This window comes from Cladophialophora yegresii, assembly GCF_000585515.1.
Source record: "Cladophialophora yegresii CBS 114405 chromosome Unknown aczIN-supercont1.5, whole genome shotgun sequence".
NCBI classification, from domain to species: Eukaryota; Fungi; Ascomycota; class Eurotiomycetes; order Chaetothyriales; family Herpotrichiellaceae; genus Cladophialophora; species Cladophialophora yegresii.
In genome coordinates this window covers 1,451,679-1,469,353 of record NW_006913049.1, presented here as the reverse complement: position 1 = coordinate 1,469,353, position 17,675 = coordinate 1,451,679, and the positions used below count along the sequence as shown (strand labels likewise).

At 53.0% G+C, this 17,675-nt stretch overlaps 6 protein-coding genes across 6 annotated transcripts; 1 reads left to right on the top strand and 5 right to left on the bottom strand.

Moving 5' to 3' along the window:
• Nucleotides 1–941: 941 nt before the first annotated feature.
• A1O7_07253 (uncharacterized protein) lies at nt 942–2,317 on the bottom strand (the record flags this gene model as incomplete). The annotated part of the gene is made up of 5 exons (XM_007761253.1): nt 942–1,037; nt 1,291–1,372; nt 1,493–1,527; nt 1,631–1,706; nt 2,214–2,317. Coding segments are annotated over 5 exons (393 nt in total), but the record flags the coding sequence as incomplete, so codon positions are not given.
• A 3,442-nt stretch (nt 2,318–5,759) lies between these two features.
• On the top strand, nt 5,760–7,032 carry A1O7_07252 (uncharacterized protein; the record flags this gene model as incomplete). Its single annotated transcript, XM_007761252.1, has 9 exons — nt 5,760–5,795; nt 5,919–6,133; nt 6,181–6,316; nt 6,362–6,438; nt 6,486–6,521; nt 6,568–6,611; nt 6,660–6,681; nt 6,734–6,892; nt 6,939–7,032. 9 exons carry the CDS (start codon nt 5,760–5,762, stop codon nt 7,030–7,032), a joined length of 819 nt encoding a protein of 272 aa, XP_007759442.1.
• Nucleotides 7,033–7,961: 929 nt separating this feature from the next.
• On the bottom strand, nt 7,962–8,858 carry A1O7_07251 (uncharacterized protein; the record flags this gene model as incomplete). Its single annotated transcript, XM_007761251.1, has 1 exon — nt 7,962–8,858. The coding sequence occupies one exon, from the start codon at nt 8,856–8,858 to the stop codon at nt 7,962–7,964; it is 897 nt and encodes a 298-aa protein (XP_007759441.1).
• Nucleotides 8,859–9,422: 564 nt separating this feature from the next.
• Nucleotides 9,423–11,309, bottom strand: A1O7_07250 (CMGC/DYRK/PRP4 protein kinase; the record flags this gene model as incomplete). Its single annotated transcript, XM_007761250.1, has 2 exons — nt 9,423–10,858; nt 10,907–11,309. 2 exons carry the CDS (start codon nt 11,307–11,309, stop codon nt 9,423–9,425), a joined length of 1,839 nt encoding a protein of 612 aa, XP_007759440.1.
• A 1,232-nt stretch (nt 11,310–12,541) lies between these two features.
• On the bottom strand, nt 12,542–14,631 carry A1O7_07249 (uncharacterized protein; the record flags this gene model as incomplete). Its single annotated transcript, XM_007761249.1, has 2 exons — nt 12,542–14,179; nt 14,338–14,631. 2 exons carry the CDS (start codon nt 14,629–14,631, stop codon nt 12,542–12,544), a joined length of 1,932 nt encoding a protein of 643 aa, XP_007759439.1.
• Nucleotides 14,632–15,911: 1,280 nt separating this feature from the next.
• Nucleotides 15,912–16,700, bottom strand: A1O7_07248 (uncharacterized protein; the record flags this gene model as incomplete). The annotated part of the gene is made up of 1 exon (XM_007761248.1): nt 15,912–16,700. The coding sequence occupies one exon, from the start codon at nt 16,698–16,700 to the stop codon at nt 15,912–15,914; it is 789 nt and encodes a 262-aa protein (XP_007759438.1).
• Nucleotides 16,701–17,675: the final 975 nt, after the last annotated feature.

Below are 17,675 nucleotides of genomic sequence, written 5' to 3'. Positions count from 1 at the left end.
AAAGTCACGCTCTCACCAGGAAAAGACAACTCGATAATCATGGCACGATGACGTGTCCCCGGGTCCATGTTCGAGGACAGGAAGGCTGGATCAGCTTCAGCGATACCGGCTTGAGATCGTGCTGGATGACGACGTCATTGTACAGATCATCGGAGCCTAGTGAGGAGGATATCCGATAGGCATATATCGGGCGAAGCGATCCTTTGGACTTGTAAATACGGCTTCCACCCGAGCGGGCAGGTTACGATAGGCCGACACGCGTTTGCACAGCTACAGCAGGTATATTCGAAGAAGACACTTCGTATGTAACAACGAGGCGATTCAGTACGGTACGCCAATCCCCCCTTCGTCCCTGCAACTCGCGCAGTCCGGTTCCGATAGGGTGCAAGATGCGCGCAGCACCTGGAACTGATTGGCACAGGCACTGATTATCGCACTGGCGCTGGTATCGCACCGGCACCGGCACTGGCATGGGTTGTCCCGGTACTGCCGCATTGCATTGCTCCGCGCGCTATTTCGAAGTACACAGGTTTACTCCGACAGTATCATTCCGAGTACAGTACGCGCCTGTCCACGCTATCCACACCGCCCCCGTCCAACCTGCATTAGCCTTACTGCTCCTGCAATTTCACCTTCTCCGCCTCCTCAGGCGATCCGGGCATTTTCTCACCGAAGCTCTAGAGTCCGAACGGAGCGTTAGCCTGAACTGACCGTTATCATGTCTGATAGACGTGTGTGGTGTGCATGGATGTGTCATGATATGTTTGTCTCGTATCATATGTGCCTGCGTGCCTGCGTGCCTGCGTGCCTGAGTGCGTGACTTGTATTCTTCCTTCAATGGTGCGTGTGTGCCTCTCATCCTTCCCTCGCTTGCCTGCGTGCGTACATGCAGGGGTGCGGAGTTCAAAACGAGGAGTCGCGGCGGCAGTGGGAGACCTCACCTTTGTTTTATACTGTATCGTGCCCTCGAAGGGCTTTTCCCAGTGTTGGCGCCGTTCCGCAAAGGATTCCCATTCCGGGACGGGGAGTTTGGGGTACTATGTCGTCGAGTAGAGAGTCAGTTAGTCAGTATATCATCAACATGATATGCTTGGGGACGGATCGTCGGTCAGCCAGTCAGTCAGCCAGTCAGTCGACCAGTCGGTGAGACGTTCGTCGTCAAACTCCCTGCCCTGCCCACCGTGTTCGCTGGATATGGACACGGCAACGGATAGGGTGGCGGCTTTTCGCCACTGGCTTGTGTATACTGTAGGTATGCAGGCAACACCGCGAAGACCGTGGCGGACGTACCAATCCCAGCTTGAGCACAACCTTGCCCTTATACAGCGGCGTGATGCTCATGATGGGGACACCGCACGTTTGACAGAAACACCTGTGGTGAAATTGATGTGGTTAGTACGTACGTGCGCTGCGTTTTTGCTTGGTTGGTTGCTCCCAGCGCGCTCATTCCAGCGGCTATCGAGGCCGCGCACGTGGAGATGTATGTACGTACCTCTGCAATGGAGTTCCGCTTAGAGTGTCGGGATCCTGGACGTTGATGTGGGTGGTGTCAGCGTACACTGCATCCGCATCATACGCACAGGTGAAAGCGAATAGTTGAGATGGCCATGGACATGCAAGCGTGACTGACTGTGTACGACTTGATGTTGTCTTTCCCCTTTGGGAACTCGACCTTTTCTTCCTCGATCGTGAGGTTGGTTCCGAATCTGTCGGCCGGTCAGTCAGGCAGGGATTCAGTCAGTGATTCAGTCAGTACTGGTAGTTGGTGAGGCGATCACGCATGCGTGCGTGCGTGCACCGCGCCAGCCGCATACAGTGTGGACAAGGTTCATGCGGATGTGGAAGTGTACGCATGCACCGCGCCAGCTGTGCACAGTGTGTGGATGTGCATGCACCGCGCCAGCCGTTCACAATGTGCTGGATGTGGATGTGTAGATTGCAAGGCCGCGGCGTGTGGCAATCCCAGTCCTGCATGCTGCACTCTCTCCGGACACGCTGCGCTCCCCTGGGAGGCGGAGAATTCCCAAGTAACGGACGGCGTACAAGGCCGATGCAGTTGTTCCCAAACGGTGTACATGGCCGAGCAAGGTGTCAAGAGAAGACAACATTGAAGCTGCGCATCTCATCTCGGTCCTCTCCAGGCAGCCTCGTCCCGCCGGCATGCATGCATGCATGACTTGATAAGTGACGAAGAGTAGGTAAAGGCCACTTACATCCCGCCTGCGACTTTCCTGCAATTGGCGCAGTGACAGACATGTCCCCTGCGTTGTTCGCCGAAGAGGTTGTCGTCGTTGACTTTGACGGCCACAGCTGCGCATTCAGGGTTGGTTAGTTGCGTATGTGGTGCGAGGACCCCCTACAGAGCACCGTTAAGGGCACCGCGGGATGAGCATTGTGTATCCCAGCGGGGGCATGCCGCGGGAAGTATTCTCTGGGATCATGTACTGTGTTGTGTCGTACGTACCTTTGCACAGACACTCGCCTTCCATGTTGTCTGGAACGCACGCGGTATCTAGTCGATTAGGGGGCAAGGCTCTATCTCCAAGGTCGGAATCGAGTTCGTCTCGATCAGTGTCAGACGGTGCGGCACAGAAGCTTTTGCGGTGATAAACTATGGCTTTAACGGGTGCCGTCTCTGAGGGGCACCCATCCGACGTTTTTGGTATTTTGGTGTGCAACGCGGGGAGCGCGATCCTTGACCGTCACCTAATCGTGCGTGGGATAATTAATTACATACTCGATGCTGGTGTGGGGTAAAGACGATTCGACAGGGCTCACTCATCAAGGCTTGAACCGTCTGACCACCTACCGTACCTAGGTAGGTATACCACTTGTTATTGTAGATAACTAGTCACACATAGCTTTGTCTAGGTAGCGAGCATGGGGACTCCGTCGCCTTGGAATCCGAATACAGAGGTTGCTGCTCTCCAAGAATGCAGATAATCGATTCAAGAGAGGTTCAGCGTACAGCATGTAATGTAGCGCTCAGCAGATCCAGGCATATCCACGACCGTGTCTCACATTTTGATTCATTCCGACAGTACTTAGTACCTCAGCGTCCAGTCGTATGCCCCTCCGAACGGAACGGCTTGCGCACCAGTGTAGAGCCCATTACGAGGCTCGAGGATATGTACTTCCTTGTCCGGTGTGCGAGCCCATTCCAGGCCTCGCCTCACTCTTTGACTCATTTCGACTGCACCTCGCCGTGCAGTTGTGTGCCCCTCCGAGGAAAATGACTCACCGCACCAGATCAGTGTAGGGACCATGACTGAGGCTCAAGGATACTCCTTTGTGGAGTCTAGTGCCTACGGGCCAATGCCGACGACGTGTTCAGGTCGTTACAAGCCGGAGTCCTCTTACTCTGTCCAAACCGATCATCGGCCAACGGGTGGTCTGCCGGATCCGGTTGCGTTGAAGGCTACCTTAAGTTCCGTTCCTACTTCTACCTCCGGCTTTGACCACACCGCCTGTGCGATGTCGGTTGGCCTGCCCTGCTCAAACCTGCCCAGAAGACACTGCCATGGCTGGTAATCTAGTCGTTGTCGAGCATCGTCGAGGTATGCACGGTCCCGGACGAGGCCGCGATAGGCGAAGAATCTTGACCCGTGCGATCAACCCATGCTGCCCCATGAACTGCGGTTCAACAGACCGTGCAATATTCGAATGAGCCCGTAGCAGCTAATATATTCTAAGCAGAGCTACAATAGACGGACATTTGCCCCGCGCGCGCAACTTCAAACCCAAGACTCCTCTTGCTTGCGCCGCCAAAAGGCTTCCATAAGGGCAAGACAGAAAGGCCGTGGTAGGTGGATTCGACAAAGACGTCTCGGAAACGTCGCTACCAGCTACTGGGACCAAGTGAGTGCAAGATTTAGCAGCTAGTTAGGGTACAGTGAGAGTACAAAACCTCCTGGATCCTTGGCAGAATCAATCGGAATGGCCTCTCAGTAGAGCCATACTTGACCACCGAGTTCGCTCGCCAAGCCGAAGACGGAACAGGAAGAGTGACGACGCAGCCCGAGTATGCCTTTCTGGCAGTACCACAGTACTGTCATCTCGCTGGCCGTTCCGAGTTCGAGAAGCTATCCGCCAGAGATCCGGACTGAGTCGACCCCACAGCACCTCCTATTCTCGGAGCTATTCGGCTGTCTTTGACTAGCACGTTCGGTATAGGTAAGGAGCAAATGCCGCAGAGTTTCCGAGAAGTGCATCGAAAATGACGTTCCACTGCTTGATCCCTGAACCTCGGAGAGCGGGTCAGTCGAATGCTCCTATTCCGGCGAGGGTGCAGAGTCGTCTCACAGCCCAAATGTTCGTGGTCCGCATAGGACACTAAACGTAATGTGACTGCATCGGACAGAAATTCCAACTAGGCACATCTTTGCTCGACTTACGGACGTCAGAAGCATGAGCCATGCATTGATGCATCGTACGGGCTCAATCTGTGCGATGGCCCCTCGCATGGGGAAGGAATCGGCGACAACCTCGGATACGAGAGTCGAGCATTCGAGACTCTCGAAATCATACATTTTAAGGTTCGCGTCCATGTTTCCGAGAACCTGTCGCGTCTCGGAGATTGGGGCATGACGTCGTTGGCTCCCCATCCACCGAGCACAAGGTTAGGTACCTTCACTTTGGGCGAGTAGAAGCCGCGCCGCGATTGGCGACCAGTGAGTTCCGTGGCCACATCATATCTCCACAGGGCAGCGTTGGTACAGTACGAGTAGATGGAGAGTACCGGCCCAAGCACCGGTCCCGCATAACAGGTTCGTCGTCCTGCGGGGAAAGCCCGTCTGCACATGCGGTTGCCATGCAAGACTACTCCACCAGAAGCTGTCGGCTTTTCTGGGCTGTTGTCTTACGATTTGTCGTCCCTTGCGGGGTGTAGGGTTTAGTATCGTCTAAAGGAATCGGTCGATTTGAGGGGTAAGGAGTAGGTGGTGCAAAGTATTAAAGATGGCGTGAGTGAGTAGAATGCAGAGGTTGTTACCTTGCCGGTGAACTCCAGCTTTGTTACTCGTACAGTACCTGCAACACAAGAGTCTCGCACCACCGTACCTGTGTCGTCAAGCACTGCTATCGCACCCCGAGATGGCGACCGTGGCAAGTCAAATCGTGAGCAGCCTCACGGGCTCAAGTCCAGAAGTGTATGACCTCGTCGTTGTGGGCAGCGGGTTTGCTGTAGGTCGACTTGGAATATTACCGGGCGAAGCTGAGCTGTCCTGCAGGGTTCCATGACCACACTGAACTTCCTCGAAGAGTGCAAAAAGTTGGGCAAACGAGGTAGGGTAGCGCTTATTGAGGCTGGCAAAGAGGGCGAACGATGCGGCGCGAGCAGGTATGCTCCGTTACCCAGCATGAGAATCTGGGCTGAACGCTTCCAGATGGACAATGGCATATCTGCGCCTGGATAAAGGTGTGTATCGATAACGGAGGGGTGTCATAGACGCTAAAAGCCCTAGACAACAATTTCGATGCTGGGTGGAAGCATGAAATGAAGGTAGGCAGAAACGCTTTCGGCATATCCATCAGTGCTGGCTAACGGTCTGCAGCGTGTCAGGTCGGTCAAGTTCACCTCCAAGACAGAGGGTCGCTGACAACCCGAACCAAGCGAGGGACTTGCTGATATGGATTATTGTGCGAAAATGGAGAAGGAAGTGCCAATAACAGCCCAGTATCTCCTCGACCGTGAGCCTGCCGGATGAGTGAGGTTCAAGCCGCATTGCTGATCATTACAGATGGAGTGAAGCTCAACCATCATGATGAAACGAACGTGTTTCTCGAATTCGACACCAGTGAGTGATCCGAACTCCCATTGTTGAGCTCCGGTGCTAATCAACTGCAAGATCAACACTTCGTGTTTCCAGAGGTCATTCATGCCACTCGAAGTTGCAGACTCGATCTGATAGTGAAAATAGGGTGGCGGACACGCGATCATCAATGCTCTATTCGACAGTATCCGAAAATTTGACAATGTCAACATCATGTGGGAGACGCATGCAGAGCATTTGCTCACCGCAGAGGACGGCACAGTCACCGGCGTTCAGGTGCGGAAAGCCGACGGCCATATGACCAAGATCCGCGGCAAGAAAGTCATGTTGGCTTGTGGCGGTTTCGAGGGCAATCGCGAAATGTAAGCTTCCTAGGAGACGCGTCAACGCACGTCATGACTTGGAACAGGTTAGGCAAATATGTCGGACCCCGGACCGAACACCTTGAGCTCATCGCGCCCGGCCTCAAGTATAACACCGGATTTGGATTGAGGATGGGTCTGGAGGTTGGCGCTGCCACTGCTGGATCGATGAGCGGCATGCATGTGAGTGCTTTAAAATCTTACATCACAAAGCTGACCATGCGCCAGTGTGAGCTCGTCGATATCAGAGCCAAGAAGCCCGATGCTGTGATCTGGGGCCATAACTATGGGATTGTTGTCAACGAGTTCGGAACACCTTGGTATTCTCGGCAACGTGACTGACGACATGCAGGCACTGCAAGCGGTTTTATGACGAGGGCAAGCGACAGTGCGTGATGTGTGAACCAGAGACGGGCCATTGCTGACATGGGTAGCCTCTTCGCGACGTTTGAAATGATAGCACTCGAGACCTGGCGGGGTGAGTCACTAATAGCCATGAACGTTCCATGTTACTGACGCCGAGTAGACCAGAACCAGAAGTCATACTTGTGGGCTAGAAGAAGCACTTGTTCTTTAGCATCCGTTCTGACCATTTCGCAGTGTCACAGACAAACCCATCATGGATCGATTCAGACCAGGTTGGGTGTATGACACGACGGACCAGGAACCGGAGCAGAGCGATACCATCGAAGGATTAGCCGAAAAGCTGGGGCTCGATCCCAAAGAGCTGAAGAAAACAATTGACGAGTACAATGCGGCGTAAGTTCCGGCCTGCAGTACATTGAATGCCGCTAACAGAATTCAGCATCAACGATAATGAATTCGATTTGATGAAACTCGACGGCAAGAGAACTCATGGGTATGGTGCCCAAGATGACAATCTGCTGTGCACAAGCTGATGCTTCTGGAAGTCTCTCGCCTGATAAGACGAACTGGGCCGCTCCGATCAGCACGCCCCCATTCTACGGGTAAGTCTTCTTGGGAGCCGATAGGAGCGGAGACTGACACTCATAATGACCAGGTATCCAATGAAGGGTATTGCTCTTAGAGACGGCCGCTCGAGCTCGTACTGACTGCCTCCAGCGCAACTCACTTTCACATATGGCGGTTTGAAGTGTGACCTTGACTCGAGGGTGCTTTCCACAACGGGAGTTCCGATTCCAGGTAAGAACAACGGGTGTTTCTCGCTTCCGGAAGCTGCCACCGCTAGCAGAGTGTGCGAATGGTCTGTTTTGCTGACATCGAACAGGGTTGTACTGTGCTGGGGAGCTGAGCGGCTTGTTCTATAACGAGGTAAGCAAATCATCTTGCTTTCTGTGGGTTGTATATGTGCTAATTATGCGTAGTGTAAGTTCTTTGGCTTGGAAGTCAACGTTGGTCGCTCAGAGAGGCCGGCGGAAGCTCGCTTCTTGCCACTACAGCTGATCCCCAGCATGTTCTCTGGCACAGGAACTGATATGATTTGTAGATCCGCCTGCAACGAGTGTGCTGCGCTCTTTGACATTTGGTCGCATTGCAGGTCTTGACGCCGCCCAGGCTCTTTGAAGGGCACGCCAATAACGCGTTGGTGGGATAACGATGAGATCGCAGATAGAGAGGTGGACAGGGGAGTGGACAACGTGAGAGCAGTGGTCTGGATAGCGAGACAGTGGTGATAACAGCTTGTGCAGCTGAGAGGTGTAGGAAAACGCATAACGTGGGACGCGTGACGCGTGACACTAGACTTTCCCCTTCTTCCTCTAGCGGCTCAAGCTGCCAAGATTTCCTCTCCTGCGGGCTCTTGCTGTGAACCCACACATACGGGTTACGTCTACTCCGTACTCTGTATTCAATATCGCCTGCCGCTGGAGCCTCCTAGTAGCGGATATGAACTGCTCCCACCAGCTTCCAGTAGCTCCTTAGCCTGAGCGTTTCTAGCCCAGTCGGCATCAGGTGCTCGGCCGTCAAGAGCTCTGTAGGATACACCAACATTCCGTTCTGCCACGAATAGTCCCTGATATGCCGGGTTCATCGGATCCTCAAGCAAGCGGCCTTTTCTGACCGCTATCATGACCGTCGCAACGAGAGACCCCAGCAAGATGAGGCTAAGACCAGCGATGATGCCAAGTTGCATCCCGGCGCTCAGTCCTGTCCACACGGGAGGTCGTATCTCTCGAGTTATCACGGGCTTTCTCCTCTTCATGGCCAGTGTGAAGTTTCCGCCGGTTATCACTGCAGTCATTGCTTCTGACCCAGTGCTCGTAAGATATGGATCACCAGGCAGGTCATCAGCTTCGTATGGCCCCAAGGCAACCCAACAGCGTGTGGGATATGTGACTGAGCCATTCAGTGCAACGTTGAGATTTTCAAACTTATGACTGCCGTTTCCAGCGCCTAGACCTGCATCAGAGACGGATTCAGAGCCAAGAAAAGAGCGAAGTTGAAACGCACACTGAGAGCAAAATAGATCGTCTTTCACGAGGTGGACGAAATTGCGCGACCGGTCTGCATCGGTTTCACTCGGCCAACAATTGAGCGAGAGATTCACCCCTCGTGCCCATGGTGAGGTGTACGTGACGATGATCTTGTCTATGTAGTTGTAGACTTGATTTTTCGCCGGAGGGAATAAGATGCATGGGATGCTAGGGTCATCAGGACATTTGTCCGCCGTCAAAAGTTGTCCGGCGTTTGCGCCCACCAAGAACCCAACAAAGAGCACTGTCAGATACGCCGCGATTTTTGTCATCGTGTGGTAGAGCGCGTGGTAGATAAGTGGAAGAACAGTAAGGGCGGCTGATTTCAAGATGTACTGGGCTGGCCTAGTTGTGTGTGACACAGAAGGCTGCCAGCTGCAGACTCGTTCCACGAGACGAAGGCATGAAAGGGTAAATCTGGCGCAAGAGGATGTCAATCGTGCCACATGGAGCGTTGAAGTCCAGGCCCGGGCGCCGACCACAATTCTCGTGTCCGTATACGTTGTCTAGCGCTTGGAGTGGTGTTGTCTCGGAAGATCGCAGAACATTAGTATATTTCTCGGTGCCTGTCGAGACCGCCTGCCGTGCGGCGACCATCAGCAGCTGCGTACCATAGGAAAACTATCCTTCGGACGGATGACCTCGACTGCATGGTCATGCACAGGCAAAACTAACGATATAACGAGCAACAGGTAGCTGTAGGTTGCTCCAATCGTATGCTTTAGCCGTGACTGTCAAGCATCCGCCAAAGTGAATCGATCAGCTGCCAAGTCAATTCAACCAGCTGCCAAGATCATTCAATCAGCTGCCAAGGTCAAATCCCGAGCTCGCCCCGGCTATGGCTTTGGTCTAGTTATGAAAGGATGTTTGAGCGCATCATTGGGCGTGATGCGCTTTTCCGGGCGCAAGTCCAAACACTTGTCCAGAAGGTCCACAAACAGATCAAGCTCTCTTCGCTCCTGTTCGTTTACCTTCTTGTCCTTGGGCAGCAGCCGCGACCTCAAATCTCTGACCGGTTTCGCTTTGATATCGACCATCTTCACGACCATCCGACCCGTGACCTTGTCCGTCTCTTGGGCTCGGAAATTGAGCAAGTCATCGAAGTACTCATAGGTCAAGGAACCTCGTCTCAGGAGTTTGTGGGGAAATTTACCACGGCACTCCATGATCGCACGCAACATGCCGTTGTTGTTTCGCCCCGTGAACAGTATCTTTCCCGTGTAGAGTTCGAAGAGCGTGCATCCGATGGACCACATATCAATTCCGTAGTCATATGGGATACCGAGAATGACTTCAGGGGCTCGGTAAAAGCGAGATACCAGGTATGGGGCCGTGGCGTTCTCGGTAATGGGAGATGCAGAGCCCAGATCACAAATCTTGAGCGTGCTCCTTGCTTCATTGACGAGGATGTTGTCTGGCTTCAGATCAGCATGGATGTACTGGCACTTCTTCAACAAGCTCAGGCCCAGAAAGAGCTGTTGGGAGTACGCCCGGATCGCTTTAATGTTGATGCCCACGTCTCTCCCGAACTTCTTCAGGACTTCTCTAAGATTCATGGACAGGTTTTCAAACACCATGCACAAATGGCCTTTGTGATCAAAAGAGCGTTGAAGACGGATGAGGTGCTTCTTGTCCTCCGGATCATTTGCCGCGATATCCTTGAGAATGTCGATTTCTTTGTGGCCCGCCTTGCGCATGGTCTCGTTGTTCCGGACGATCTTGATCGCCACAGACTTTCCCGTCCGTCTATCTGTAGCTCGAACAACGGATGAGAACATGCCTCTCCCAAGATTCTGGGTAACATGGTACCGGTCCTCGATCAGCTCACCCAGGATCGTGATGTAGTATCCTTCCGGGTCATCCCAATTGTCCATGAGTCTGGCATCAAGAGCTTGTGCAGTCTTGGTCTCAGCTTCCGGCTTCATGGGAGCTTCGGCAAACATATCGTCCTCGTCCTCGGCTTCTGCGAACATGTCCAACTCACCAGGGGATTTGGAGGGCGGAGACGTGGACCTGTGAGCATCTACGGCCACTTGTTGTTGCGACTGCTCAAGCGATCTCTCGTCCTCCTTGAAGAGACGCTTATCATGTCGGGCTCGTTCCTCGTTCATGTCCACTGTGGGGTCATAATCAGCAGCAGATGGTCCATCTTCAGCCGGCGACGCTGTATCGGCATTAGCCAGATCTGCTTCCCCTTCAAACTTGATTTCCGCTGGAGACTGGGGTGCAGACGGATCTCTGGGTGTTCGCGGGGAAGAAGCGGTAGGAGATTCTGGTAACATTAGTTGTGTACTTTGCCAGCAAAACTCAACAAACATACCAGATCTGCGTGGCGTTGTTGTATAGCTCTCCGGACCAGGGCTTCCAGAGACGGAATCCGCGCCAAGGTGGAGAGCTTGAACCAGCAGTGGTCGGGCTTGACTGCGGTACTTGTTCTTGATGGCTTCTCTGCGTTTCCGTCTCTCCTCAATCAGGGCAGCCTCATCGAGCGGTTGAGGCTCTTCAGGCTTGTCTGGATCCGCTTGCCGCGTCGGGTCATTAGATCTGTCAAATCCGACTCTTGAGCCTTCTCCTGCGATGGCGTTGCTTGACGTAGATGCAGGATTAGGGTCAGAATGGCCCAGTCTGCCATCCTGTGAAGTTTGTGGTTTTGTACCTGCAACAGGATTGTTCAGACTCTTGTTCTCACCAGCTTTTCGATTGGAGCGATCTGCCGCCCTCATCCTGTCATCCTGGCCATCATCTCTTTGTCGTAAGTGCCTATACGGGGAACGACTCCTACTCCGACTTTGTGAATACGTTCGGGATCGCTTTGCGCGTCTTTCTTCGGGTGAGTCGTGCCGGTGATGGCTGCGTAGGTCGTCTTCGTATCTCAGGGCAAGAGTGCGTCCTTCGTGGTGTGATCTGTTCCTCGAATGGTCATGATCTCGTTGACGCTTCTCGCCCCTGGGGGCTCGGTATGGGGATCTCGAACGCGATCGGCGCGACCTAGGTGCGCTGTACGGGATAGAAGATGGTCTGGTATGACGGTCAACCTTGCTGTTATTGCGGAAAGATGGTACGGTCTTTGCCTTCGCTTCCGAGTCTGAGCTGAGGAGTTCACCCTCAGACCGGCTCGGTGATCTCGAAGCCATGGAAAAGAGGTAGGTTTGCAGGCCGAGACTGCGACCTAGCCTTCAGTTGAGATAGAAGTGTTAGCCAGCAGGTTCTTGGATTGAAAATTTTGTAGTTGTAGAGCCCGACCGGTCGTCCCGTCAAATCCTCCCAATCTATCAATCGAACGTCGGTCGTACTCTAGACAGTTACCTGCCGGATCATAGAGTGTACGTTGACAAGTCATGTAAGAGAGGAAGATACAGATTCTGGTGGATTACCAGCAGGCGCAGAGAGCGTGCAAGTGGAAGCCTGCCAAGGCGAGCAAGGCCAATACCCTTTCGGATAAATGTCCCGCCGTCCCATTGACCAACGTAGAATTAATTCATCGAACCATTGGGTTCTTTCACTTCCGGCTCACTTACATTTCATTCTCGCCTTCCTTGGTTCTCTATAGATCACAGTGGGCTAGGCTTGCTGTTTGTTGCTGGATGCTTTGGAGAGGCCGATGACAATCGTCCAGCATCGTTTTACTCCCCGCTTTTCATGTCGACAATTACCGGCACAACCTCTTCTAACCCGCCCAACTGGATGTTCAATTTCTAGACCCTGGGATCTCTACATTAAAAAAGTACAAGCACCAAAGAAGGAGCATGGAAGGGGGAGAAGCGGGCTGCGAAGGCGAACTCGTTTGATATGCAGCATGCTGCTACCGCGATCGACTTGGTAGGAAGCGAGCAGACTGCTGGCATTCAACAAAGCCATGCCGACGTTCGTCGATATCCACAGGTTTTTCAGTAGTCGCAGACGGAGATGTGCAAGTATCCGAGGTCAAATTTAATCAGCCTGGTAAGACAATACATCATGCGTATGTCCTTCTCGTACTCAACTTCTGGACCGGGTGAGTTCCATCAAGGACTCCAATGGCAATATACCCGACCTCATCTTCGGGACGGATGTCACCCAGGCGGACCGTCATATTCCGCAGCCGCCTCGACTGCTCCGTGGCGTCCTCCATTGACGATTTGTGGGGGATATTTGCGAACCGACTATACCTCAACAAGGGACTGAACCTGTCCAGCACATCGGGCCCACGTCGCAAGGCAGTTAGAACCACTGTTGCGAGGCCGGTCAAGAACAACACCAGGGAACAGATCAACAGGATTGCGAGCCATTTATAATCGCACCTGATGACTCGCTGGGTGGTTGTGATTGTCCCCAGCATACTATCCGTATTGTACTGGTTCGTGGTCCCAAAGTCACTGAATTGCAAGCTGAAATTGCCCGAAACTGGCGCAGGCGCAATGCTATTGATCCAGTAGGTGTTGAACAATTGCGTGAATCGTTGGGAGATCAGCTCGTCTGGCAGCGCCCAGAGCTTGGTGGTCGAAGTCTGCAACACCGTGTTTGCCGGATCAGCAAGGTATGCTTCGAGCACACTCGGAGGACAGAGGGTAGTGTCACACCCGACGGTGGGATTTGTCGCATTGGTCAAATCGGCGAGGAATGACATATAAAATGTGTCCTGTTGACCAAGGCCATTGATCGGCGTGTATTGGGCCTCGTTGAGGCTGGTCACCCCAGGCCCTTCGGTGTGATTGGCAGGATTGGTCGACGGCCGGACAGCGATGCTCTCGCAAGTCTGGCCGTTACATTTTATTTGGACTTCCACGTAGCGCATCGTGACTGTGCAATTTGCCATGGTAAGGATCTTTCCTGTCGGACCGGTTGAACCACCGTCAAAGAGATCTAGAGACAGGAAGCTGAAGGTGTATAGTGAAAAAGGACTGCCGGTGCCAAGGGTAAAGGCGTAATTCGCACCACTCCATAACGATTGATTCATGAGGCTTTGCCTGTATGCATCGGACCATTCATGACCGGTCGCATTGCACGTCGTGACCATGTAGCCGGTTTCCAGATTGAAGGTTGACACACCAGCTGAGGGAAGGCCGTGGATCGGAAGCCCGGTAAGGGAACTCCACTGATAGTCACCACTGTCAGGGACCGACCTCCAGTCTAGCGAGCTATCCGACGACCCCGGAGGTAGGCTTTCGTAAATGGGCACTTTGACGTTGCCGTAGGGATCCTGAGCGAGAGACTTGGCTTTGGCCGACCCTATGAGCGCAGAAGTGAAGAGAGCGTTGATTGGGATAAGTGGCTCCGCTGATGCCGAATTGACGCCTCCATTGGTGAAAGGTGAAACGAAAGCCAGATACGTGAAGTTATTGGTGGTGTTTGTGAAGGCATCCTTGGTTGATATTGCTCGGAGCCCGGCCTGGCCACCCAAGGGCGACAGCGCCCAAAGTACGAAGAGAAGGGGCGTCAGCAAATTGACGGTCTTCAGGATGAGTGGCGCCGTGACCGTGCTCAAGACCGTGCGGCTCTGAAGAAGGTATTCCAGCGACAGCACGGAAGCACCATTTTCCAGCTTGATGGCTGCGACCGCCTTCAGAAACTTCCCAATAACACCAGCAAACAGGATTGGAAAGATGGTTGGGTTCTGGATCTCCTCGTCAGCATTGTTGCACGAGAAGCGGGTGGCACCAATGTTGAGACAGAATAGGAGGTCCCGGACAAAAGATAACGAGCTGTTCCTGATATCTGGGCCTGCCCGAATAGAAGAGCATGGTAAAGAGAGGATAGCAAAGCTGTACTCACATATTTGGCAGCATCGAGCAATTCCTGGTTCCCAGACCGATCAAGAGGTTCATCGCGCCTGGAGTAGACTAAAGCTGCGAAGACGATGAAGTAGGCGCAGGCTATTGCCACGAGAAGGTCTAGAATGCTCTCACCAAGAGCGTTAAGGGACGAATGGTGCCGAGCTTTTCGAGTGTATTGATGGCCTTGAGATGGTGACGTGTCGCGAACCGAATTAAGGTTCAACAGTGAACCATCGTCAGGTCGTGTTTCTGCAAGAAAAGTAGGTTTGTCTTCTTGGTGTGCATGCGCCATTGTGTGTGCAGAGGGCGAGGTGGTACCTCAGTGAAGGCGACATACCCCAGTGGACATATAAAGCTCTTTCATCAGGCGGGCATCGACACATCTGGGTGCGGGATGCGTGTTTCAGACCCCACGATAGGCGCAAGACTTATACTGTGTAGTGCGTAGTTTATTGGCGCAGCAGGGCTACATACAGAGTAATGGTGCCCTTGGACTCGTGATCTAAACATTAGAGATGCGGCTAAGTTAGAGCGGCCCTACAATACTGTGTCCTGAGCACAAGTTAAGGGCACCATATCCACTATGAAGGCGCTCGACCACGTTCAGCTCCTGCCTGGAGTATCTGATTCGTTGGCCCGGAAAGCGAGATTGGTCGTTATTCGCAGGGCTGACCCGTGTTTCAAGGCTGCCAGCTACCTGGGGCTAGGTTAGGCGGCCTGAAGGGCAAATAACGTCGCTTTTTTCATTGTCTTTCTCACGATGTTAAGAGGCGAAATGGGTTGGCGGGAGACACTCGAAGCCTTTTCGAAAAGCATTTTCACGGTTCTGGAAGGCGTACGGAGTACGGAGTAACAGTCTGACATTTGCGTTGTCTGTGATCGCCACTGATGGAAAGCTTTGAGGCGCAACTCTAGGTAGCTGAAGCCAAGAGATGGCCGGCCCGCACCTTCTGTAATCAAGCCAAGGAAAGGGTCTGGGGACCGGAAGCAGAAGTTAGCCCCTCCTGCTGTCTTGAAGAGCGTGTCGAACACCATGGCCATCCAAGCAATGGCACAAATACACCGTACTCTACATAAAGTCGGGTTTGCTTTGCTACCGCACAAGTATCCGCATCGGAAGCAGCATCTTCAACGTCCTGCCAACACCTGGTGCAGAGCTCCCATACAATCTTCGACTTCTCAGATCCGGTTCAATACTACTCTCGCCATCCATCCGATGCATGAAGCAGGGAAGCAGCAATCTATGCCTGCCTTCCGCATCCGCATCTTCACCAAGCAGATGGCCAGTATCGCGAACCGCAGAACCGAATCTACCCGCCCAGCTGAGCGTTTCACCGAACTTAATCTGGCATGAGCACGACGTAGCCCTGCGTTGATAAGAGCCGTCTTTTCGCGCATGATGGTGCAGATGGCCTCTGAGGCTTCTTGATGACTGTATGACTACCAAAGGATGGCACATGACGTGATGCATTTGGTGGTTGGTTCTCGGCTTCGTCTTGGTTTTGTATTTTGTATCACGTTGCTTGAGTAGCACCTTCAGGTCTCTCTACCGAAGCACGTATATCACGTAGCTTATGCTGGAACGATCCTCTTACTCTCCACCCCAACTGACTTCAGGAGCCCATCCATATCGCCGCAGTCCTCCACAAAGCTCCATTTATCCTTGTCTTGCTGATACAGCTCCCACAATTGTTCCGCGATATGCTTAGCGTTCCTCACCTCCTCTTGGTCACTGACCACGCCATTGATGTCGATTCTGCCTACATGCACCCCCTTCGGCCCCGCCACCTTTGCTAAGCTACCCAAGAAGTTGTTCTGCGCCGCCTTCATCATGCTCAGCGACAACATGAACGGTATGGGATCATATGAGACCCCCGAGCTGTTGAGGAAAAACGACGGATGTGTGCCTGGTTCCTTGGCTACCTCTTCCAACAATGGCAATGCCCAGGATGCAGCAACATATTGGCCAATATTCATCAACTTGGCCTTCGTAAGCGTTTGTCTTAGCTCAGGGAATAGCCCTCTCACCTTGAAATCTCCAATGATATCCTCCTCACTCGTCTCGCCAATGATCGATTGCGCGATCCTCGCCGCGTTGAAAACCACCACTTCCGGCTTTCCTATCTGCTGCTCGACCTCGCCCAAGGTCTTCTTCAGAGCGACGTGATCACTTACGTCGACAGGAAAAGACATGACCTTGACTTTGCCTTGGCCTGCCGCACCGACCTGTTTAGCGTCTTCTTCAAGGCGGGCGGCGTTGCGGGAGAGGAGCGCGACATTGAAGCCTTTGGAGGCGAACAGCGTGGCGGTCGAGAGGCCAATGCCAGGACCCGTGCCGACTAAGACGAGGAGCTTGGCCATGTTGAGTGCGTAAGAGAGTATAGACTGTAGAACCGCTGACGATAGCTGGAGCGTATAGAATTCGAAGGTGATCTGGATTGATGGGCACACCATGGCACAAGCAGTTTGATTTCGAGCTTATATGTCCGTTCACTGCACCTATCTGTCGACTGCTTACGGCGACAGCAATACTGCTGCCAATGAGCGCGCCGTCATTGTATCCGGCAAGCATCAGGAGCAACACGCCGTCATTGTAATCGATAAGTCTCAGGCTTGCCTGAAGACATGCAACCTGCTGAGCACCTGCCTGTGAATAAAGGCGCATGTCAAATGGGTGCCAAATAGAAGCGAGCTTCGAACCGTCTGAGTTGGCCCGCCCTTACTAATTACTTCTGGCTCCACTAGAATGTTGGGCCGTGCGCGCATGCACTTCGCTCTGCCTCCCCTCACTATGGTCAACGGCTGTGCCATACGGCAGTATAAGTTGAGTTACACGTGGACGGACCTTTTCAGATGACCAATCTCCGATGAATGGACAGCTGAGATCGATAGTGGAGAACTCCTACACGACAACGAGGTAGGGCGTAGTCGCATCTGAACCCCAGAGTATGTCACGGTGCATATTTGAAATATTACCTTATTAATCAAGTCGAAGACCTGGGGAAGAGGCATGACACTTGCATCAAACGAAGACGACTCCGCGGAGAAAGGCGCTCGGGCAAGTACGGCGCGTCAGACTTTCATAGCTTTCGAAGAACTTTTCCAATGCAATAGCAACGAGAAGACGACCGCCATCAATCTTGCCGACTTCCTTGGAGCAGTTTACAATCGCGTCCGTTTTTGATAGCGAGGAAGGGTGCCGCAGTTGTTAGAGGCTGGAATTAGAAATTGCATTTCACATGGTTGTAAAGTTCATTTTATCTCAAACGCAGGATTGGAGTAGCAAAGATTCGGATTTCTTCATTGTCAACATACAAACGCCCATGCAATATTGCA